The 25,552-nt window shown below is 38.6% G+C and overlaps 1 protein-coding gene across 1 annotated transcript in view; it reads right to left on the bottom strand.

Moving 5' to 3' along the window:
* Positions 1-863: 863 nt before the first annotated feature.
* Positions 864-25,552, bottom strand: part of LOC111152542 (transient receptor potential cation channel subfamily M member 1) — a 144,605-nt gene continuing 119,916 nt past the window's right edge. Inside the window, exons 27-30 of the mRNA XM_022511028.1 lie at positions 24,883-25,027; positions 23,147-23,349; positions 22,396-22,528; positions 864-2,136 (exon numbers count right to left, since the gene is read on the bottom strand). Of these exons, the coding sequence (XP_022366736.1) occupies positions 864-2,136; positions 22,396-22,528; positions 23,147-23,349; positions 24,883-25,027 (1,754 nt within the window). The remainder of the gene's footprint in view (positions 2,137-22,395; positions 22,529-23,146; positions 23,350-24,882; positions 25,028-25,552) is intronic.

Raw genomic sequence — 25,552 nt, 5'->3', positions numbered from 1 at the left:
TCTGAAAGGTTTTTGAACTTATAATTTGAAGTGTAAGACCCTGTATTCTCAGCCATGAATGGTCTCCGTGATTCTCAACAATTCGACCTTCATGATATTTCTTTCTGGTTTTAGCCACAGCTTTGCACAAACCATTGAATAGGCAGAGGTACAATTTATTTGTGTTTGCTATCAGGGACTCTATGACAACAGGAAAATGCACATTGGATACTTTATTTTTACACATTAACACAACTCCTGGTCACCCTAGACTATGACAGTGTGATCTTTGACATAATAGTATATTTTTGTTTCCACCGTGTCATTGTAAAACATAAAACATTGAAACAGAAAACAAAGACCCATAAAAAAATATGATGCCGATGGCTTCTTTCCACTTCTTACTTCTTGCACTTCACAATTTTGTTTTTCTTCTCCCCCTTCTTTTTTTTTTTTCCATGTTTGCTTTCTCTTTAATTTTTCTTTTTACATAGCTGTTTACTCCTTTAGTAACCTACTGGCATTTCTTAGGCTACTTGGTGGAAATAAATAACGAGAAATAAAGAGGTTGTAGAATCATTTGCTGATTAAGCAATTTAGAGATTGCCTAACAAAGAGATTGTAGAATTGTTTACAGATGAAGCAATTTATCTCAACTGGAATATTGTCACTTTCATCTGATCCTACTCCAACTAAAAACAACCTAAGTTTACTAACATGTGCTAGCAAAATATGACTTTATGTTTAGTGCATTGAATTTTAAATCTTATGTCCAAATTGCTGGACAGTTTTAATGAAAGTGTTTTCAGAAATTGATGCTATTTAGATGACCAAGATGGTAGTCATCAGTGGTTTCGATTTAAAGATCAAAGAGACAGAACATATCAACATGCAGTTTCTGTGGAAGTTTTCTCTTGCCTGGCCTTCTGTTCTTCTGTTGTAATCCCAGACACAACTGCCAAGTTACTTACACTGCTGGCATGTCCAGGTCTGTCTAGTTTGTCCTGACCGGCTTTGGCTTTCCTAGGGTGGCCGTGTAAACTTTTTGACCTTAAAGATGGGAACCCCAGAGTTGGGTCTGGTTTCACAGACAGTAAGTTTTCCTTTTTGGTTCTGTCAGGGACAGCTAGAGATAAATGAGAGATCTGAGAGCTTGTTTCAGACCCACAGTTCTCACCTTCGGTGTCTGCGAATTGTTCTGTAGGCTCGGCTTGCCTGGCCGCTTCTGACACAATGTAAGGGATGTCAGTGCTGTGAGAACGTGTGATCTTTCGAACTTGATATTTCCATTCTGTCGTCCACTGTTGAAGTGTCGAGGGGTGTGCTGGGTCCATGATTGAACTGTACTCTGTGCTGCAGGTGTTAACCCCGCTGACCGGCTTCCGTCCGCGGGAATACACAAAGCTTCTGGACTTAGTTGTTTTATAAGTACTGAACATTTCCTCAGGGTGATAACGCCTCAGCTTTGCTTCTTCCAGGGGATAGGAAATTGTGCCTTCTATCTGGGTTGTTTCCACTGTGAGCTGAGGGTTTTGAAAATCTGATTTGTTCTGTCCATGCATAACATCTGGTTGATTTACACTTGGGGGAACAGTTTCTTCCCTTTCAGAGTCGGCCTGCCTTCCATCATCTTCGGCTGCAATCCCAGTATCTGGACCTAATTTCAGCTCTGAAGAGTTCTTGACGTTGTCTAATGCAAGTTGACCGCAGTGTGGTGTTGCTGGCGGGCTTGTGCCGGATAAAAGGTGAAGGCTGCCTTGACGCTCTGGTACCAGATGCATTTTTGACTCCTTCTCTTCCTTCATTCGGAAGGAACAGGCTTTCTTCCTGAATCCTGTCCCTGGTGGCATGGAGAGAGAAGCATCCTCATACAGCAACTCCTCACCATTGAAATGGTATCTATACATGCTGTAGCCATCGGCACTGTTGATACTGCTTTGTCTTAGAAGATAAGTAGCATCACATTCGGAAGAAGCTCGGGACCGGGTCTGTATCAGGTCGGACTTGTCAATTCCTGCGAGATTTTCAAGAGCATTCACCATTCTGCTAGACAGTTCTTCCAGCTGAGAAAGTCGAAGGTCAACAGTCTGTAGGGAAGTTTTCATAAAATTTTCTCTTTCGTTGATTTCTTCCAATCTCATTGACATGTTTTCGACTCTGGGGAACACAAAGGGATAGAATTATTATGCTGAGATTAACTAATTATTAAAAACAGAACTATAATGTTATCATTGTTACTTTATTTTCTGGTCTTTTGAGAATCATGGAGCTCATTGGGCATGTTTTCAAACTTCATACTACTCCATACTTCAAACTACTAAAAATTACTGTGAGGAACATCAGAAAGTAATAGAATTATGGTTAATACATACAGCGAGTACTATTTACCATCCATGGCTCTAAATGTTTTCTATATTCATTAATAAGTACTTACTGAGGCACTATTCTAGGTTGGTTTAATCCTTATAACAGCCTCATGAAGTAATCGCTATTATCATCGTCCCCATTTTAATGAGGAAATCAAGTCATCATGAAAATAATTTGCCCAAATTCACATGGCTGGTAAGCAGTGGGGTGGTACACAGTGTACATTTGAATGCACACAATCTATTTTAACATTTGCTTCAGCCTTTGTCTCTTAGAGGCATATCACATTGCCTCTGAGAATAAAAGAAGATACTAGCCCTTAGGTTTTTGAGGTTTGATTATAGCTGCCAGCAATTAATGGTTATAATGATAAAATTAATTAAAATCCTTATTTGAAGTTCAGGGGATTCAGAAGATGAATTGTTGGTAATTAAGTACAGATTATCAGATGGCTTACTTAAGGGACAAAAGGTCATTTAATTATCTGAAGAATACCACTAGCTTTAAATTGCTCATTATATTTAATAATTAGCATTCCCTTAATGGGTTTTTTTGAAAGATTTTATTTATTTATTTGAGAGAGAGACAGTGAGAGAGAGCATGAGTGAGGAGAAGGTCAGAGGGAGGAGCAGACTCCCCATGGCGCTGGGAGCCCGATGTGGGACTCGATCCCGGGACTCCGGGATCATGACCTGAGCCGAAGGCAGTCGTCCAACCAACTGAGCCACCCAGGCGTCCCAGGTTGTTGTTTTTTTTTTTTTTTTAAAGACCATGGTAGATTATAAATATCTGCAGTTAGATTTTTAACTCCTAGAAGATCAGGCAACAATTTATGAAACCATAATGTTGTCTGAACTAAAGCCTGCTGGAACAGACTAGGTTTTATATTTCAAGAATGTGTACAAGATGAACTTTTTCAACTGGTTCTTGAAATTTAACACTAAGAGGCAGCGAGGTATGCCTAGGACCTAGCACTGCCTTCTAAAAGTTGGATTTGGGGGCGCCTGGGTGGGTTAAAGCCTCTGCCTTCGGCTCAGGTCATGGTCCCGGGGTCCTGGGATCGAGCACCACATTGGGCTCTCTGCTGCTCTGCAGTAAGCCTGCTTCCTCCTCTCTCTCTGCCTGCCTCCCTGCGTACTTGTGGTCTCTCTCTGTCAAATAAATAAATAAAATCTTAAAAATAAATAAATAAATAAATAAATAAATAAATAATAAAAGTTGGATTTGGGGCATCTGGGTGGTGCAGCTGGTTAAGGGTCTGACTCCTGATTTTGGCTCAGGTCCTGACATCAAGTCCCTCCTCAGGCTCACATTCAGTGGAGAATCTGCTTGGGATTCTCTGTCTCCCTCTCCCCCACTCACAGGTGCATGTGTTCTATCTCAAATAACAAATAAATCTTTAAAAATAAATAAATAAAAGTTGAATTTGCCCCCCAGGATGTGATGGGGGTGGGCAGTGGGGATAGGGCTCTGGTCCCTCTGAACCAGGGGTACGGTGGGCCATTCCAGTAAGTTCTTCCCTGGATGAAGACCAATACTTTGGTCTGATTCTGTCATGCCTGGGTTTTCTCCCACCTTCTGATCCTGTCTTAGAAACATACAGGCAGTTTCTAGGGTCACCTGGTTTGCACTTAGTCTGTTTCTAGCAGGTCCTTGCTACCTTCTTTACATATCCTTCTAAATCCTTCCACCTGTTTTCCTTTCTTTCTTCTTACCCACTTCCTGAGTTCCAGCTGCTCTTTTCTGCACTAAGTTTCTGCTCTACAACCATGTATCCTGTTCTTTCCTCACTCCCTGCTACCTCTGTGGTTACCTTTCCCTACATCCTGCCAGAGCTGCTTTTGCCAATGCTGTGCTTCTGTTGGCCACATTGACAGCTGTGCTCTGATGTGTGGGAGGGTCTTTGGCTTCTATTATTAACTTTTTTGTGTGGGGAAAAGACTATTTATATGTCCCCTAGGAAACCACATCATTTGAGCAGGAAGGGTCTGGCTTCCTGGAAATTTGCCACCATGAGGACCAAATTCACTGTGTATGAGAAGTCCTGACTTTCATACCATAGACACTACACCTTCTAAGGGTTCTCTTTCCTCTTGCATTTCGGGGATCAACAGAACTTTCACTATTAATTTATGTGACTTCAAGTAAGATTTGATTTTCTCTGTGAAATGTCATGTCTCCTCACTCACTTCAAATCTATTTTTCTCGAGGATTCCTTTGATGTTAAAATCCACAATGTCCTCTCTAAAGTCAAACTTGAGATCCTCTAACAAATACTACTTTAAGAGATAATGCAGGGGTGCCTGGGTGGCTCAGGGGGTTAAGCCTCTGCCTTCGGCTCAGGTCATGATCTCAGGGTCCTGGGATCAAGCCCCACATCTGGGCTCTCTGCTCAGCAGGGAGCCTGCTTACCCACTCCCCATGCCTGCCTCTCTGCCTACTTGTGGTCTCTCTCTGTCAAATAAATAAATAAAAACTAAAAAAAGAGAGAGAGAGAGGGAGGGAGAGAGAGAGGGAGAGATAATACAAACTCTATCCAAACTCTGAAAAATAAATATACTGGTAAAATATAGATAAATAGCTCTCCTTTCGAATCTTCTATAATTCTCTGCCTATGTTTTTCCTGTGTTACCTAATTCAGATACTAGCACGGCCAGCCACTCATACATAAAAAGGAAATTTGCTATTTGTGACAGCGTGGATGGACCTAGAGGGTATTATGCTCAATGAAATAAGTCAGACAAAGAAAGAAAAATACCCTATGACTTCATTCATTTGCGGAATCAAAAAAAAAAAAAAAAAAAAAGAAAGAAAAAAAAGAAAAAGAAAAGAAAAGGAACATGTGAACGAACAAACAATAAAGCAAAATAAGACCCCTAAATGCAGACAACCAACTGATGTTACCAGAGGGGAGGGGGAACGAGGATCGGCAAAATGGGAGAAGGGGGGTTTGTGGAAGGTATGGGCCTATGGTTATAGAATAGGCCAAGGAGATGAAAGGTACAGCATTGGGAATATAGTCAGTGGTATTACACTAGTGTTGTGTAATGACAGATGGTAGCTACATGTGTGGTGAGCAAAACATAAGGTACAGAGCTGTCAAATCACCATTGTATACCCACAGTACTGTCACACTGTGTCAAACACACTTCAGTAAAAAAAAAAAATAAAAAAAATAAAAAAATAAAGAAATAAGAAATCATCTGATGCTGAAGTCTCCCTTACTGCACTCAGCTGCCCTACTTCTCTAGCTCCCCAGTCCCCTGCATTGAATAAACTGCCAAGCTCCATAGTGGGACTCTTCCGTGGGTGTCTCTAAATCTCCTCCCTTTCATACTGCCACTCTCTTAATCGAAACTGTGGAAGAACCAAGGTTCATGACGTGGCTTAGATTAAGAAAAATGATCAGATGCTTATTTCAAGCCTATAAAGAGCTACAGCATTGGAGACAAAGTGTAAATGCTTATATCAAATCAAGGGACATTGGATTGAGTTTTAATTTTTTTTAATTTTTAAAAATATTTTATTTATTTATTTGTCAGAGAGAAGGAGAGAGAGAGAGCACACAAGCAGGCAGAGAGGCAGGCAGAGGCGGAGAGAGAAGCAGGCTTCCCGCCGAGCAAGGAGCCCGCAGGACTTGATCCCAGGACCCTGGGATCATAACCTGAGCTGAAGGCAGTGGCCCCACTGAGCCACCCAGGCATCCTGGATTGAATTTTTATAGTATGCATGAATGGAGTAAGAAATAAATGAATTTAAGGTCACTTATGTCTGGAATGATGAACAAAAGAGATGGATAATAAGCCATCTTCTATGCTAGCCATATTTCATGACTTCCCTCAATTACTTAAGATGGTTCACAAATCTTGACATCCCTAAAAAGAGTGATTTCCATTTCAGATGTAGAAAGACAGACTAGCTAGGAAACACTTTGACAAGAGTCCCAGATCTGTTGACATTCTGAGTGGCAGGAAAACACACAAGAGAAATCTGTCATTTCTGTAGAGCTTGTAGCAAAACATGAACTTCCTTGCTTTTCTAAGTCTTAATTCTACTTTCCTTTCAGCAGGGAGTGAAATATTTTTTCAGTATAACACAGACTACAAAGGTATTCTAAGGCTAAGCGATTTGCTCTTAAAGACATATTTCTCACATGCCATATTTTTAATTTCATATTTTCCTTTTTAAATTTTCCTTTAGATATTTTCATATGGTAAATCAACTGTTTTTTTTTTTTCTGGCATTCAGTCGTATGAATCACTGAAGCATTGTGTAACTTCAAGATGTCACATGTGTTGATACATTTATATATGGCAATGTGATTACCACTGTAGTATTAGCTAATGCCTGTATAATGTCACATAATTATCCTTTCTTTTCTGTAGTGGGAACAATTAAGATCTAGTCTTTTAGTAATGCTTAAGTTAATAATACAGTATTTTTTTTTTTTTTACTCTAACCACTATGAGGTACATTAGATCTCCAGGACTTAACTACTAGTTGCAAGTTTATACCCTTAAACAACATATCCTCAATTCTCTTGGTAATCCCTGGGTAGGCACCATTCTACTCTGTTTTTATCACCTTAGCTTTTTCTGATCTCACATAGACATGAGATCATATGGCATTTCTCTTTCTCTGTTTGACGTATTTCATTTAAGCATAATGTCCTCAAGGTCATCCATGTTGTCACAGATGGCAGGGTTTCTTTGTTTCTCATGGCTAAGTAATATTCAATTGTATATGTAAACCATGTCTTCTTTATCCATTCATCTGTTGTGGACTCTTGGTCTGTTTCCATAGCTTGGCTGTTACAAGTAATGCTTCAATAAACATAGGAATACATCTATCTCTTGGATGTCCTGTTTTCATTTTCTTTGAATATACACCCAGGAGTGGAATTACTGGATCATCTGGTAGTTCTATTTTTAAATTTTTGAGGAACCTCTATATTGTTTAACATAGTCTGAACCAATAAGTTTTCATTTCATACCTAGAGAACACAGTGAGTATATTAGCTTTATAAGAAACTGCCAAACTATTTTTCAGAGTGGCTGCACCATCTTATAGTCCCACCAGCAGCGTTAGAGAGTTCCATGAGCTCAGTGTCTTTTGTTGGCACTTGGTGTTGTCAGTATGTTTTTATTTTAACTATTATAATATGTGTGTGATCTCATCATAGTTTTAATTTGTGTTTCACTAATAGATAATAATGTTGAACATCTTTTTTTTTTTAAAGATTTTATTTATTTGATAGATCACAAGTAGGCAGAGAGGCAGGCAGAGAGAGAAGGGGGGGGGAGCAGGTTCCCTGCTAAGCAAAGAGCCCAATGTGGGGCTCCATCCCAGGACCCTGAGATCATGACCTGAGCTGAAGGCAGAGGCTTAACCCGCTGAGCCACCCAGGTGCCCCTGTTGAGCATCTTTTTATGGGCTTATTTGCCAAGACTAAGTCTTCTCTGGTGTGTCTATTTTCATCTTTTGCCCATTTAAAAAATTGGGTCATTTTCTCCCACATTATTGAGTTTAAAGTTAGAAGAGTTATAGACGTTTAAGTTCTGGAAGTTTAAGACTTCCAGTATGTTGTTCAATAGCAGTGATAGAGTGCACATCCTTGCCTTGCTCTTAATTTTAAGGGAGAAACAATTCAGTCTTTTACCATGTTAGCTGTGGCTTTTTTTTTTTTTTTTATAAATGCCATTTATCAGATTGAGGAAGTTCCTCTCTGTTCCTTGTTTTCTGAGAGGTTTCTGTCTCTTTCCTTAATTTCATTTTATTCTTTCTTTTTCTTTTTTTGGAATTATTTTTATTAACATGTACTGTATTATTTGCCCCAGAGGTACAGGTCTGTGAATCATCAGGTTTAAACATTTCACAGCACTCACTATATTCTTTTGTTTTTTAAAAAAATCAGGAATGGATGTGAATTTTGTGGAAATAATTTTTTCTTCACCAGTTGGTATTATGTTTTCTTTAAACTGTTACTATAGTGGATAGCATGGATTTTCAAATATTGAACATCCTTTCATTCCTAAGATAAATCTTACCATTTGTGGCTAGACTCAACTTGCTAATATTTGTTGTGAAGTTTTTATCTATGGTCATAAGGGCTAGTATCCTATAGTTTTCTCCTTCAATTCTTTGAATTTTGTGTCACGGTCATGCTGGCCTCAGAAATAAGTTGGGAAATGACTGTATCATTTACTGTAGATCTTATAGTGGTTGATCTAGGAATACAAAGTAGATAGTAACATTTCACAGTCTACTTAGCTTCAATACTTTACCACTTCAATTGGATATAAAAACATTACCACCATATGGGTCCATTTTTTGTCCATGCCTTCATGCTTTGGTTGTCTTAGATATTACACAGACACATATTGAAAACCCGAACATTCCTTCATTCCTGATGTCCCAAGTTTACTTCTGGTATAGGTTATTCTGTCTGAAGAACTTCTTGTAGTAATATTTTAGGGCCCAACTCCTAAAATGAGTTCTCTAAGAAGGTCTTTATTTCATATTCATTCCTGAAGAATTTTTGTTGGATATAGAATTTTGGGGTTGATAGTTATTTCTTCAGCTTTAGAACCATGATGCTACTTTCTCCTGGCCTTCTTGGTTTCTCACAAGAAAACTGCCCTTATTTAAATAGCTATTCCATTATAAGTTATAAATCCTTTTGCTCTGGATGCTGTTATTTTTTTTTTAATTTTGTCTTTTGTTTTCAGAAGATTCTAACATGTACCAGGGTGAGGATCTCCTTGAATTATTCCTGTTTGGTGTTTGCTAAATTCCTTTAACATGTAAATTTATGTCTTTCACCCATTTGGGAGTTTTTCAGTTATTATTTCTTAAAATATTATTTTCTGCATCACACTTTCTCTCTTCTACTGAGACTCTGGTGGCACAGTGTTACACATTTAGTTCCACAAGGTTCCTCCCCCCCCCCCAGTTTATTTACTCTTTTTTGCTCAAATTAGGTAATTTTTACCTATATATGTCTTCAAGTTTACAGATTCCTTCCTCTGTCATTTCTGTTATGCTATTGAGCCTAGCCAGTGGAATTTTAATTTCATTTATTATATTTTTCAGTTCTAAACTTTTCATTGGTTCTTCTTTATATCTTCCATTTTTCCTGAGACTTTTATTTTTCAATTAGTTTCAACGTTCTTTGCAATTTTGTTCAAGCATTTTTATAATAGTTACCTTAAAGTCTGTCAAATATTTCAAACATCTGGGGCGCCTGGGTGGCTCAGTGGGTTGGGCCTCTGCCTTCAGCTCGGGTCATGATCTCAGGGTCCTGGGGTCAAGCCCCACATCGGGCTCCTTGCTCAGTGGGGAGCCTGCTTCTCTCTCTGCCTCTGCCTGCCTCTCTGCCTGCTTGTGCTCTCACTCTGTCAAATAAATAAATGAATAAAATCTTAAAAAAAAAAAAAGAAAAAAAATAATTCAAACATCTGCACTACTTTGGCCTTGACATTTATTAGTTTTTTTTTAACCCAGTAAATTAGATTTTTCTGAATTCTTCATATTCTAAGTTATTTTAGCTTATATCATGGATATTTCAAATCTTATGTCACGTGACAGAGTCTTGTTTAAATCCCATGACAGATTTGATATTTTTCTTTTAGCAATTGATTGACCTAGTTAAGCTCAAGGTGTAAGTTCCACCATGACTTTTGTTGGCTGTGATTCCAGTTGCAGTTCAATTTTCAAAGTCTTGGCAGTGCCTTTGAAATCTGTCTTGTGTTTGTATAGCCCAGTGATCAGTTTGGGACCTTGATAATTGTCTATTCATTAGTTCAGGACTCAGTACCTTTGAGATCTTTCTTCTTTTTTAATACAGGCATTCACTATTATAATTATTTTGAGTACCACTTTTGCTTCATCCTATAAATTTTGGTTATTTTGTGTTTTCATTTTTATTCACTTTGAAGTATTTTATTTCTTTTTGAAAATGTTTAAATTGTGGTAAAAGACATATAATATAAAATTTACCATCTTAACCATTTTAAAATGCACATTTCAGTGGCATTTAGTACATTCACACTGTTGTGCAACCTCAAAGTACTTTCTAATTTCCCTTTTGGTTTCTTCTTTGACTCATTGGTTATTTAAGACAGTGTTGTTTAATTTTCATATATTTTTGAGTTTTCCAAATGTCCTTTTGTTATTAACTTATCATCTCATTTCACTGTGATCAGAGAACACACTTTGATTAATTTTAATCTTTAAAAAAATTGTTTAGATTTGTTATATGGCCCAACATAGGGTCTATGATCTATCCTGGATAATGTTCCATATGTCCTTGAAAAGAATGTATATCCTGCTGTTGGTGAGCAGTGTTCTGTTAGGTTGAGTGGGCATATAGTATTATTTAAGTCTTTTATGTTTTTATTATGTCTGTCTAGCCACTTAGGTGTCCCACAGCTATACTAATTTTGATAACTATTCATGTGGAATATCTTTTCCCACCCTTTTATTTTCGAACTATTGTGTCTTGAATCTGAAATGAATCTTTAGAGAGAATGCAGTTAGATTGTGTTTTTAAAAATATACAGTCTGACAGTCTTTGTGTCTTAATTGGAGAGTTTAATCCATTTATATTTAATATGATTACTGATAAGGAAGAATTTACCCTTATCATTTTAGTGTTTGTTTTCCACATGTCTTATGCCTTCTTTTGCTCAATTCCTCCATTGCCACCTCTTTCTGTGTTAAATAGACATTTTTTAGTGTACCATTTTAATCCCCTTTCCATTTATTTTATTATATATATTTGAGTTATTTTCTTAGTGGTTGCCCTAGAGACTACAATGAACATCTTAATTTATGACAATCTAATTCAGATTAATGTCAATGTAATTTCAATAGTATACAAAAATTTGCTCTTTTAAAGTTTATCACTTCTTTCTCTACTTTATGTTGTTGTCACAGATTACATCTTTATTTGTTCTATGCCCATCAGTATAGACTTGTAGTTATTGCTTTCTGCAGTTATTTTTTAAATTATATAGAAAATAAAAAGTAGTTACAAACAAAAAATATACTTACAATGTCTTTTATACTTATGTAGGTATTTACCTTCCCTGGTGCTCTTTATTTCTTCATGTAGATTTTAGTTACTGTCTGGTGACCTTTCATTTCTGCCCAAAGAACTTCTTAGTATCTCTCCTAGGGCAGGTCTAGTAGCAAATAAAATTCTTTCAGTTTTTTCTATCTAGGAAAATCTTAATTTCTCCTTCATTTTTTTGAAACACTATTTTGCTATATACAGTATTCTTGGTTGACAGTATTTTTCTTTCAGCACTTTAAATATTTCATCCCACTGCCCACTTGCTCCAATAAGAAGTCAGCCTTTTATTTTATTTAGGATGTTTTGTATGTGATGAGTTCCTTCTTTCTTGCTGCTTTCAAGATTTTTTTCCTCTGTCTTAGAACACTTTGACTATGATTTGAATAAGTGTGGATGCCTTTGAGTTTATTTTACTTGGAGTTCATTGAACTTCTTGTATGTGTAGATTATTTTTCCTTAAATTTGGGAAATTTTTGGCCTTTATTTTTTCAGATATTTTTTCCCACTTTCTCTTTTGTCTCCTTCTGGCACTCCCATTATGTGTATGCTGTCATGCTGACAGTGTTCCACAGTTCTCTGAGACTCTGTTCATTCTTTTATATTTCTCTTTCTTAGACTGAATAATCTCAGTTGACTTATCTTCAAGTTCGCTGATTCTTCTGCCTGCTCAAATCTGATTTTGAGACTCTATAGTAAAATTTTCATTTTAGTTCCTATATGTTACAATTCCAGAATGTCTGTTTCCTCCTTCTCCTCCTTCTCTCCTGCTCTTTTTCCTCCTCCTCCTTTTCTCCTTCTTCCTCTTCCTCTTCTTCTTCTTCTACTTCTTTCTTTTTAAAAATATATTTTCTATCTCTTTATATTCTCCATAAGGTGAGACATCATTCTCATTCCTCCCTATAAATCTTTAGTGATGGATTTCTTTAGCTCTTTGAATGTGTTAACAGTAACTGATTTAAAGTTTTTGTCAGAAAGTTCAACATCTGGAACTTCTTAGGGCCAGTTTCTTTGAGTGCCTTTTCCCCAGGTGTGGACCATACTGTCTTGCTTCTTTTCCTGACCTTTTACTTAAAACTGGGCATTTTGGGTAATAGAGCACAGCAATTCTTGAAGTCAGAGTCTCTCTCCTCCCCCAGGGTTTATTACTGTTGCTTCATTTTGTGGTAGTTGTTGCTTATTTAGTGATTTTTCTAAAATGATCCTATAAAGCCTGTATTCTTTGTTGTGGGTGGTCACTGAAATCCTGTTCTTTTAGCTCAGTGGTCAGCTGATGATTGAACAGAGATTTCTTTAAATCTTTGGAATAAAAAAATTCTCCTAGACTTTGCTGAGGGACTCTGTGCATGCACATCTTCGACACTCAACCAGAGTTTGCATCTTTGTCTTAGCCTTCACTTCCTGTTTGCACAGAGCCTTTAGGTAGGCTAGAATTGGAAGCTTTCTGCCTTATCAGGTATTTTCTGAGCATGTACACAACCATATGCATGCACAAGGTCTTCTAGATTCCCAGGAATATGTCAGAGCTTTTCAAAGCCCTATGGACATCTCATTTCCCAGCCTTTTCTCTGAATCTTTTTGGTTAGTCTTGTTTGCCCCAAATCTATTATTTATTTTTACCTCAGGGAGTAGGGACTAAAACATTTGCCTGTAAATGTTTTTGAAAAATGCCCTCTCCCCATCTCCATCTCTGGCTAGCAGTTTTAGCCCTTGGCTAGTTCCAAGCCAGGGGAAATTAAGACAAGCCTATGAGCCAGACTTTCAGGGAATCACCAGATCGGTCAAAACAGATAATTACAATTCTTTGTGGATGGGGTCCTCTTTGCTTCCACTGGTACCAGGAATTCAGGCTATTATTTTCATGATTGCCACTGAACTGAGGAGTGGGGGATGGGACTAGGCAAATTGAAATGCCACAAATCTCATTTAAAAAAAAAAAAAGTTTCAGCTATGTTTCTTGAATAAGCACTCCACAAATGGTTGCAAGCCATTGGTTCATTTCCATCTTTCTAAAAAATTTGATTCTGAAAGTTTTGCCAGTTTTATGGAGGGATGGAGTCCAAGAGTTCCTTACTCAATCATTTTTTGTTCATTTTGTCTCCCTCAGTGCTTTAGGTATGTTAATAAGGAGCAGAACCACACACACACACTCACACATGCTTGCACACACACATACACATACAAATAAAGTTTGGGGGGTGAGCTCTAAAGTTCATAAGCAGCCTCATAGTGTTACTTTCCCAATCTCCTCCCTCTCTATAATCTGCTTGGTATTTCCAGTACCCTGGAGCTCCCTCTTTTCAACATCTAATCAGAAATCTGGGGCTTTAATTAATCCATTCTGCCTGCACTTCCACAACTTCCAGGGCCAAGTGGCAGGAGGATAGAGAGAAAACAAAAACCAAAAATTGGCTCCACCTTCTTGGTTTTTGATGAAATAGGTAGGGACTAGAGCTAGAGCACTGGATCTCCTACAACTGACTCAGTTAGGGGAAAAATAGGAAGGGAAAGAAGACACTTTTGGAATAAGCAGGATGAAGTCTCAATAATTTTCCTTAATATTTAAAGAGATATGACCTCATATTATACCCCAGGCTGATAAAGAAAAAAAGTGTTAGTTGTTAGGAATAAGTTCTTTGCCTCCAATGGCTACTCACTCTAATCCAAAACAATAACACAGGTACTCAATCATGCTACTCCTAGCTTAAACACAGTAGCAGCTTCTCATAACATTTAAGATTAAAAGCCAAATTTTATTGCAATGATGGGTACCAAGGGTATGTTAAAAAGAAACCTTATGGCTGCCTGGGTGGCTCAGTCAGTTAAGCATCTGCCTTTGGCTCAGGTCATGATCTAAGGGTCCTGGGATCAAGCCCCATGTTGGGCTCCCTGCTCGGCAGGGAAGTTTGCTTCTACCTTTCCCTCTCCCGCTCCCCCCATTCATGCTCTTTCTCTGTCTCTGTCTCTCTCTCAAATAAATAGATAAATACATAATCTTTAAAAGTAAAGGAAACCTTGTAATCTCCATTGATAATGTTTCTGTGATAGAAACAGTAGCACTGCCTCAGTATTATGTAAAGTGCCACATAAATGCAGATTCAGGTTTTCTCTTCCAATTCCATAGAAGCTCTTAACTTCCTTCTATAAAGATTACTGTTTATTGGGGCACCTAGGTGGCTCAGTCAGTTAAGCATCTGCCTTTGGCTCAGTTCATGATCTCAGGGTCCTGGGATTGAGCCCCACATCAGGCTCATTGCTCAGCAGGGAATCTTCTTCTTCCTCTCCCTCCCCACTGCTTGTGCTCTCTCTCTCTCTGTCTCAGATAAATTAATAAAATCTTTAAAAAATATTTCTGGTCCTTATATACACTCAAGACTTTTCAGAATGTGTCCCCCATCCTTCCTTTCTGTTTCATCTTGTTCTTCATCCTCCAATTTGCTTCACAAACATTCCATCATCACCAAAATGGAAAAATAAAATTCTCCTAGAACTTGAGAACCCCAAATGTCAGGGCATTTGGTGACCTCAGTTTGAAAAAACTTGTTCTAGAACTTGCTACCTCTGATGTTTGTAGAACCAGATGAATGAAAGCTGCCTTGGTGATGCCAGGGATCCCAGCCATTGTGTATAAAATTATGTTGTTGCCCTGGCTTCTACTATTATTTAATTAGATTAATATGACCGGATTGTTTTTTATTTTTCAAAATCATATTCATTTTATAAAAGAAGTCAATATTTGTCTTTGAGTATTTCAAATCATTTGGTCAAGTTACTTGTAACTATTACTCTAGTATGACAGTATTTGGCTCAAAAGGACTATTTCTTTGGATGTTAAGTATTTTTACAATACAAATGCATTTTCTTAGACTGAAATACTGATGATTTCTTATCAGGTCTATCTATTTTTGCCAGTTTGAATTCATGGCTTCTCATAGTTATTTACGTGTTTGGATTTACATATACATCCCATAAGTAGCTTCACTAGGCTTTTTTTTTTTAATTTAAATTCAATTAGCTAACGTACAGTAGTACATCATTAGCTTTTGATATATTGTTCAATAATTCATCAGTTGCATATAACACCCAGTGCTCAGCCCATCACAAGTGCTTCTCTAGGTTTTTATTTCACACACTGTGGTAGCATTTACTTCGCAGTAAAATTCTCCCATTTAGAATATTATCGAGAAGAGCCAGAAGGCCATTTTTCTAACTACCAAACTTCCGAGTTTCAGTGGGCAGGTCAGAACAATTTGTGAGGAGTAGGCTTTTATATCAGAGGAAACTAGAACCAAGTGGCATCTACAAACTGGCTGGGACCAACGTGATCATTCTCCTGTCTTCGAATGGAATTTAAGCTGCTCTTGACTTACAACAATATTTGCCCCGCCTTTTACTACTTACTGTGTATCTCCTACTAAAATCCTGGGAGCCCAGACCCCGACATGTTTTATCAGTCCTAGTTCATAATAGTAGCATTTGCCTCCCTCACCTGTTTGATTCAGAGATTAGTACAGATCGGTCTACAGGGTTTTCTGTTAAAAGGCCACATCCCAATGCCCTCATCAGTCTCCTAATCTGGGCCCGTATATATTCTACTTGTTTTGTAAATTCAGAAAGTTAGAGATAAGGGTACCAAATTAGCAACTGACATTGCATATCAGGACTTTGTTTTCAAGAAAAAAGAAGGGCTATGGAGGATCTCAACATTTTGTCAACTTCGGTATTCTCTTTGAGATGTGGCCATATTCATGTTAGGGATGGAGTGCTCGGGCATCCCCACCAGTGGCAATAAACAACATCAGCAAAGGCAGCAAAAACAACAGTGGTAGCATGATAGTGTTGTGTTGTGTGTTACACAATTAAGTGAAATTGTGTAAATGAAAGCACTCTGTGAGGTATGAATGCTATGCAAGTGTACAATAGCATGACTATGTGAAGGGGGTGTGATTGCAAATCTCCACATGCTTTCATCGTTATCTTCATATATCTGTTATTTAGGATATCTGGTTTTGGACATTGTACTACTAAACTTGAAAGGAGCTTAATGAAAACACAGTTTTTGTTGTTGTTGATTTATTTTTTTAAAAAAAGATTTTATTTACTTATTTGACAGGCAGAGAGGCAGGCAGAGAGGCAGGCAGAGAGGGGGGGAAGCAGGCTCACTGCTGAGCAGAGAGACCTATGCGGGGCTCTATCCCAGGACCCCGGGATCATGACCTGAGCCGATAGACAGCATAACTTTATTGGAGTTTCATTTCATGATCTCATGGTAAAAGTCTCTCGTGTATTTCCTAAGGACAGAACTTAGATATTTGGAGTTTTGTAGCATGGTAGTTACCAAAACCTGTTTTATGTGCCATCATCTTTTCATGTGCAGTCATTACCCTTCACCTGTAAGGCATCTTATAAATTATATGGGAACATTCCCTTAATGATAGAGCTCAATGTTAACCTAAAAACAATGTTAGTGGAACAACTAGATCCAGTTTATACTTGAAGAAACCCATGTTTCTAGGTCCCATGGTATTCTATATTGAGTTCTAAGACTATTCTTACCCTGTAATTTTATTCCAGGTCTACAGATCATAAACTTGTTTCATCCAGTCCAAATTTTATATCCAGTTATTTTAATTTCCATCTTTGTATGAGGCTGCCTTTTAAGTTTAGTCATTACAGTGAGAACACTCAAGATGGAACCTGGTTGTGCTTACTTACAGAGTTTTTATATGTGAAAGACTAAATGAAGAACAAGACTTAAGTCTTAAATCTTTTGGCTTTCTCATTGTTTTTAATAAACAAAATACTGAAGACTTACTAAAAGAATATTAAGCTCTCTAGGATCTTAACTCTAGGCCACATCATTATATATACCAACATGGCCATACTTCAGACCTCCTCAGTTTCTAGAATTCAAGTCATCTAAATCAGTGGACTTTTCTGGCTATATTCCACTTTCTGTTCAGGCAAGACTCAGGTCAGCCACGCACTGAAGCTCTTAATAATATCCTAGGTTCTCTTTCCCTTACTTTCGGATAGAAGTGCCAACTCTACTCCTTCCTCTATTGCCACTAGGACTCCACAGCTGGGCAGGGAAAAATGGTGTCTTGAGGCAGTGTAAAATTTTATGCTACCATTTGCAAACACTAACATCATTTGTGGTATCCCCATTGATTAGTTCTCAGGATCACAGGTCCCTTTCAGCCTCCCTTTTGCTATGCCCCATGCTTCATTCACTAACTGCATTCTTGCCCTGGGGCTGTAGAGATTCACTGATGAAAGTCATAGGAGTCACCTTGACTTGGCCCAATACAAAGTCATATTAGCTAATTTCATTACATCCCAAATATTCCTGCTGAGCAATCGCTTGGCTGGCTCCTTTCCTATCACATTTCCCCTAAAGGTGAACTCGAATCCTCCTTAGAAGCTTTAAGTCTGTAATATTGCTAGGGGTACTCTTTCCCCATTCCTATCATTCCTTCCTATGCATCTGGACTTTCTTTTAGTGTAAAACTCTTGGCCTCTCTCCAGTCCTTTATTTATTCTTGAGGAGGACTGATTTTCTGGCTGGAATTTGGGGACCACGACACCAGCTTGCTTTTTTTTTCTCTTTCTTTGAGAGCCAGCTGCCAGAAGAGAGCATGGGTTCTCACTTTGTTTTGTTCATACGGTAAGCTTCGTGGGGAAAGCTGATTCTGCCTGTGAGAACAGAGGTCTGCAAGTGCCTGTGACTGAATGGCTATGGCTAATTCTGGCTAATTCTGTGAATTTGGCAACAACTGAACCACATCCTCTAGCACCTTTATTACCAGTAAAGCCAATACTATTTTTATCTCTATCTGCCTGATATCTGCCTCTGTCCTTGAATTGGCTCTCAAAGGTCAGGTAAGGAACAAGATTGTCATTCACTAGACACATTAAAACTCCCACATTTAATCCCACCCCTTCCCCATAATCCAAGCAACTTTGACTCCTATTAATTTCTACATCAGAGGAATTACCCACCTCCTTTCTGAGGCTCATCTCTCTTTCAGGTCTTCTTCTACTGACTATCTCATTTCTCTCCTTCTTGTCTTTCTTGTTATGATCTCTGTTACCACTGTCTCTACTTGATTACTTGGGAAAAGGATGCCAAATAAGATCTCAAGACCATGAATCGCTTCGTTCCTAATCAAGCCTAGAGGAAACCCAACACCTTAACCCAGATCCACAAATATGACAAGAGGTTTGACCCAGAGGTTTTGGGGGGAATCCAAACCTTCTATTATAGGTTTGGCTAGTCTAAGACCTATAGATGCTTAAGTATAAGACCAACAGCATTTAAAATGTATGATTTATGAATTATAGCCTGCATACTTGAAAATATCATACATGCAAAATGAAAGTTCATTTAAGTGGAAGATATGAATGAAGAAGAGGTAATAAGGAGACAATGTACACGACGTATTCCAAAAATCTATAATAATATACCTGTTTTAATTAAATATTAAGTTGGTGCTAAGCTTCCTGGATGCCATGGAAAAAAGGAAAACACACTGGATTACATAATTCTCATTGTTCAAGAAAAGGAATTTGAAACTTGGACAAAATTTTTTTAGAAAAGATTCTTTTCAACTCAATTGCTCTTGAACCTGTGAACTGAGGGATGCCAAACCACAAAAGGAATGATGTGCTCAACCTTGGATTTTTAAGAGACACAGAGATGGCCTTCAAGTTGTAGATTGATAAAGATACATGTTACTAGGTATTAGCCTGGTATGATGAATATCTAGGTTGACAAATTCTACTTTGGTTGTGCTGGCAGATGTATTTGTAAAATGTTCTTCCACCAGCCCTCTGGGTTACCTGATATTAAACTTTCAAGCAAAGAAATAACACCCTTCAACACCACCAGTTGTTTTGGTGTTGCTGATATTAAAGATTCTTCCTGACAGTTATGGGTAGCAAAATCATTTGTATATTGAAATTCTTCCTGGTTGCCAATAGCAAAATCAAAGTTGCAAATCCAGAGGGAGCATAGTTGATATCTTATTTGATATTCATTGAGGATAGGATGGAAATTTACATTCAAGTCAGGACATGAACTTTTTAGTCATCCATTCACTCAAAAACTCAAGGTCTTGCTCTGTGGAGATGTGCAGGCTTCTTGACCTAGTCTAAGGTGTAAGGTGGTCAGGGAAGTTTTCCAGAAGGAACTGACATTTGAGCAGAGATCCAAAGGATGAGTAGACAGAGATTACAACGTGTGCAAAAACCCCTATGGCAGAAAGGGAGTGGTGACTTTGAGGAAATGAAAGAAGGCTGACAAGACTGGCGAACCAAGCATGAAGGGAGGACAGTCCAGGGTGATACTGGAGCTGGGAGCAATGGGAGCCACTGAAAGACTTTTAACGAGAGCTGTTAGGGAGCAATGCAACAGGATTCGAGTCTAGTGAGTACACAATGAATTGAAAGAGTAGAAATGATTATGGAGAGCTTAGATGCTCTCAGAGCTCAGATGTTTTCCAAGCAACCACAGGAATCCTGGTGAAAAATGATGGTAGCTTGTACTAGTGTGCTGGTGGTAGAGAAGGAAAGAAGTGTGTGTGTATGTGGGGGGGGGGCATGATTCAGTCACAGGGGGAAGAAAGCAGAATTTGATGATTTGACACTGTCAAATGAAATGCTAGTGGTGCCACTCTCAGAGCCCAGAGCATGCAAGAGGATGTCCAAATTTGGGAGGAAAACCATGAGTGCATTGCCGTAAGTCAGCTAAGTGGATATGCTACGTGGGGCTTTGGGCTAAATACCCTGCTTCAGGGTTGTATTAACTAACGACTGGATCGTAATGTAAATCTCTGATTGAGAGACTAAATGTTAGATCTCACGAAATGGAGAAGTTGGGTGAAATTGTTAGAACTTCATATATTACTCTCTAAACATTAAGGGAAAGCCATGAATTTGGTTCCTGCACGTAAGCCCTCAAAACACCCTGCAAGGAGGAGCACAAGCACATAACCTTCCCGTGTGAACACGTTTGTTAGACTGAGTCATGCAAGTTGCTGGCCCCGGTTTGGCAAGGGACCGGCCAACAGCAGGGACTGATACCAAGCGTGTCTTAGGAGGTTAGGAGGCTCACTCTTAGCCAGACCCTGCACAGAGAATCGTGCCGGGGATGATAAGGAGAACCATCAAATGGCAAATGGTGATGTGGAAAATGAAAAGAAGCCAACATACAAAGTAGATTTTTTAAAATGGCAGAAATATATGAGTGCTCAAAAATTTGACTTAAAAAATTATCATGGGTGTCAAATTTAGGTAAAAATAACTAATTTTATTTCTATTCTTCCACCCTTAGGACCTCAGCTGTCCTGAGGTTAAGAGTGAAGAAAAAGTACCTTCTCCCCAAACCTCCTCCTCCATTTGTCTCTGATATTCACCTGTGATTCAGCCTCGAAAGGGTCAACAAGGGAACCGGAGGGGCAGGAAGGTACTCCGATCCCTCCTGGAGATCTCAGCCAAGAGAAACGGGAAGTAGATGTTTTTACTGCCCAGCACACTTTCATTCCTATTACGTGTGCACGAAGCCCCAAGAGGAAAATGCAGTTTGGTAGTGACCTGATAACCACATTCTTGGAGGCTTGCTCTAAGAATGGTAAAAATCCAAACAATGCTGGGGGAAGGGGGAAGGGGCAGAAGCAGAGTGAAACAAAACACAATCTCCATTGTAAATTACTGGCTGTGATTAAATCCAAGTTAATGTCTAACAAAAAGTTGAGATTTTAGATTATTAAGATGGGAGTAACTTATCTTTCTCAGGAAGAAATAATTTTTGTATCTTGAAAGCTTAGCAGTTGTTATTAAAACAGAAAAGATGCATTTAAAAGTAGTTTTGAAAATGTGCCTTATTAAGGCCAGAAGTTGGTGCAGATTATCCTTGAATTTGGTAGACTGGATTACAAGGTGACTAGAGCTAGGAGGGGAGATGGGCCAGAGACCTGGAGCCTGTGGGCTGTGGCAGAGTCACTGGCTAGAATGTGTACAGCAGGGAGACTTCAAGGGTATTATAATTCCGTTGTAGTGGTTGAGGCCCTTGATTGGATGGTCTGCTGAAACATTCTTGTGAATGTCTTTATGTTTATCAATATATACAGGTAGTTGTACCAAGAAACTTTAATTCTGAGTGCTGAAAGACAGAATGCTATGTTAGAATTCCCGTAGGTGTCATCCTTCTACCTGCGTTGTTGGTTAAACTCTTTGGAACAATGTTTTATCAATGATCACAGTCTTAGTAATAATAATAGCTTACATTTCTTTTATTAAGTGATAAAGGTTCTTAAAAGTTATATGATTAAAAAATACGGAGAGTGTGGTTTTACTTTTCCTGTCTACCCTTTGCTGGTTCCTCGTTCTGAGCTGCAGGAGGAGCAATAATGAAAAGGTTGGAAAATGTCACCCTTTCTGGTTCTCCCTCACCTGCCTTCATTCGCTTATTCATAGATTGGCTCACACATGTGTTCATTCATTCATTGTGCATTCTGGGAAAGGAGCATCAAGAACATTAAGGTGGGATGAGGAGGTCAGTCCCTAGGGGAATACCATCCTTGACAAAGGCAACCATCAGTCAAAAGACCGCTTCCCTAGCCTTTACACAGCCCAGCAGCTGATTTTTCTCTTCATTCGTGCAGGGTCCCGCAGTAAAATCTCCCACTCTGGGGCTGGGCAAGAACTGTCAGGGGCTTTTGGTTTGCTTTAGTTTGGGTCTGGGATATTTGCAATACACCCCATCATTCACTTCTATATACAATTTACAATCACCTTTTCACACAAGATATTTTCCCACTCTTTCGGGAGAAAACACGTAAAGAACCCAAAGTGTGAACCAACAAGAGAACTTGGAGGGAACATTTATATGAACATCGGCATCTCTCTTAGAATGGGGCGGGGTGGCCCGCACACCCTCTGTCCGCGGCTGGGCCCCGGCCCCACGCTGGGCTCACCTCTCACAAGTGACGCGGATGCGCTCGTCGCTGGACGACTGCTGCTCGTCCTCCTTCTCCTGGAAGTGCTCCTGGACACACTGCTCCTCGAACTCGTGCAGCCTCTTCAGCTCCTCGTCGCTGAGAAACAGCTCTGCGTAAAGGGAGAAGGATTTGCCACGTGAGAAATGAGCCCTGTCCACGAAGAATCAATTGAGTTGTGCCATTGCACATTTCACAACCCAACCGGCATTAAGCTCCTTTGCCCGGCAGTTCTCCCACTACTCCAACTGTTTTACTCAAACAGGTGATCATCTTCCCATTGGAGCAGAATGGCTCACTTTTTAACACAAAACACCACTATTACAGCTATTTGCAAAGTGAAGCCAAGTACTATTTTCTGGAGAAACTGTTGCATCTGTCTTATGGATGGAGTTAGGTGGACAGCAGTATTTTTCTATCCTTTTGAGATGCAACAGGTGGAAACATTCTTAAAGGGGCATTGAATTTATACAGACAAGTCATTCTCAAGAAGTCTCTCGATTTCTAATCTCTTCATGAGCAAGCTTTCAGTAACATGAATTACTCACAAACTAACAGAACTGGAATAAAATCAACATAAAATGAGAAGCGTTCTGCAGAGAACAGCAGTTGGACTCGGGTGTTACGTTTTCCCACAATTTAAGTAGTTCAGCGAGATTTCTGGGAGGGTGTCCAGTTAGAACCCTCTTGAAATTCGTGCAGGATAGAAATGAAAGAGTCCTGTACATACTCAGCCCGCGATCCTGTTCGTCTTGGTCCCCTTCTCTTTTCTTCCTACAGCGGCCACTAAGACGCATGATGATTATATAGATGTGGCTTAAAATGATCATTGGTGGAGGTAGGACTGGACGGTCATGAAATGTCATTATTAGCTGATATCGCTGGAATTTCCACACCTGGTTGGATATGGACTTGACTTCAAAGAACGTATTGCTTTAAAAAGAATAAAGGTGTAGTTATTTTGCTTTTCATTTTGATTTCCCAGGACAATCGGTCACTCACATTGAAATGGAAATAAACAGTGAAAGGGCCTTTTAGCGCCCTTTAGTACTGACCCCTGAATTACCCTTTTGGTTTATCTATCACTGTGGATTACCTACACCCAAGGACATTTTACTTATATAAATAATTAAGGATTAAGTATATTAAAATGGCTACCTATTGCTCTCTTGAGACACCATACTACAGTCTACTGATTCATATGCTCAGGAAAATATTATTTCATATTTTTAAAGGTAGGAGCTATTCAGCTAAGCATTTTGAAGTATTTAAACCTGAAATACACTTGAATAAGAGTTTGAACCAGATTCTTTCCAAAGCCCTGGTTAGCTCTAAGATTCTATATTTCTGTGAAGTATTTTTCCCTTATATTTTCATCTTAGAAGCTAGAATTTTTAAAAAATCATTTATTAAGCATGGTCACATGCTCAACACATCATGCCAAAATGGGCAAGTTTTACAAGACACTTGATTTTATAATTTAAGCCATCTCTTTCCAAGGCCATTTTATCTTCTATTCTGTTAATAATTAGGAAAACATTTTATATTATATCACAATAATTGTCACAGCTTATGATGTTGACATTGCTTTCTGTGCCTGTGATAATGAATTAAAGGCATGCCTTGATCAAATCTTCCCTATTCCAGGAGACTTTCATCTAAGGAAATATTTTCATCAGATTAAAATACATGTTTAAGTGTTAAAATACTAACCAAGATTGAGTTTAAATGTGTTTAAGACAAAGACAAATATCATATAGTTTCATTCGTAAGTGGAATATAAGAAACAAAACAAACAAAGAAAAAAGAGATGAAAGAAAGAAAAAAAAACCAGACTCTTAAACACAGGGAACAAACTGGTGGTTGCCGGAGGGGAGGTGGGTGGGGGGATGGGTGAAATGGATTAAAGGGGATTAACAGTACACTAATCACATCCCGTTGAGCACTGAGTAATGTACAGAATTATTGAATCATTGAACTCTATACCTGAAACTGATACAACATGGTATGTTAATTATACTTCAATAAAAAATAAAATATTGGGGCGCCTGGGTGGCTCAGTGGATTAAAGCCTCTGCCTTTGGCTCAGGTCATGATCTCAGGGTCCCGGGATCAAGCCCCGCATCGGGCTTTCTGCTCAGCGGGGAGCCTGCTTTCTCCTCTGCCTGCCTCTCTGCCTACTTGTGATCTCTCTCTCTCTGTCAAATAAATAAATAAAATCTTAAAAAAAATAAAATATTGGACCATCAAAAAAATTGTTTAATGTATTTAAGTGTCAACTTTTGATTCACGAATACACGAAGGCTGATTAAGTTTGAATGAAAGAGATTGCAAAAACTCCGCATATTTAAAAGCCCCACTGAAATTCTGTGTAAATCCATGGCCGCATGAGTGTTCCAAGATTAAACTGGAAATCTGTAATGCAATAAATAATAGGCAAAAGCAGTCAAGAACCTTGATACATACTTGAAAACCGCAATAAGCAAGTTCACCAGCAGGATGTTGGCCACCAGTAGGTAGCACGCCATGATGGCCGGTGTGAGCCAGGCACCCGGGATACAAGGAGGGAGCCGCTTGCCTTCCTCATCGTACTGGTTGTCACCACAAGGAGCTGAAACAAAAGTTTGTCTTCTTGTACTTTTTACATAAGATGAATAGAATAAATAACTTACATATGCCAATACACAATCTATTTCTTTTTTAAGATGATTTTTCCCTGATTTCATAAGCAATAATATTCCATATGAAAAATATCAACTCATACAAAGAAAAAAAAACTCATTTCTGCACTCCGTGATAGTCATTCTTGACTTGACGTATTTATAAACATTTTCCCATTTCTGTATTTGCGTTTTTCATACACATTAGAAATATAATTTGTAGGCAGATAAATCTATCTTTTTTTTTCTGTACTGTTATCCATTAGAAAGCTAGTTTCTAATGGATAATGGATAATCTGATTATTTAACATCACCTCATGTTGTCTCCTTGGTTTCACTTATACATGAACTTCAGCAATAATTTTGTTATGAGGAAGGAGGTAAGGATGCCCTCTACCCCCAAATCCATTAATCAACGTTTCTGGTGTCATTTTTGGAAAATCACCTTTTCTTTCTCTCTGTTAATTCAAAATGCC

The sequence above is a fragment of the Enhydra lutris genome, unplaced genomic scaffold (assembly GCF_002288905.1).
Source record: "Enhydra lutris kenyoni isolate GAN:26980312 unplaced genomic scaffold, ASM228890v2 scaffoldscaffold29, whole genome shotgun sequence".
NCBI lineage: Eukaryota > Metazoa > Chordata > Mammalia > Carnivora > Mustelidae > Enhydra > Enhydra lutris.
Note: the sequence above shows the minus strand (reverse complement) of the source record. Positions and strands in the feature narration are given on the sequence as shown.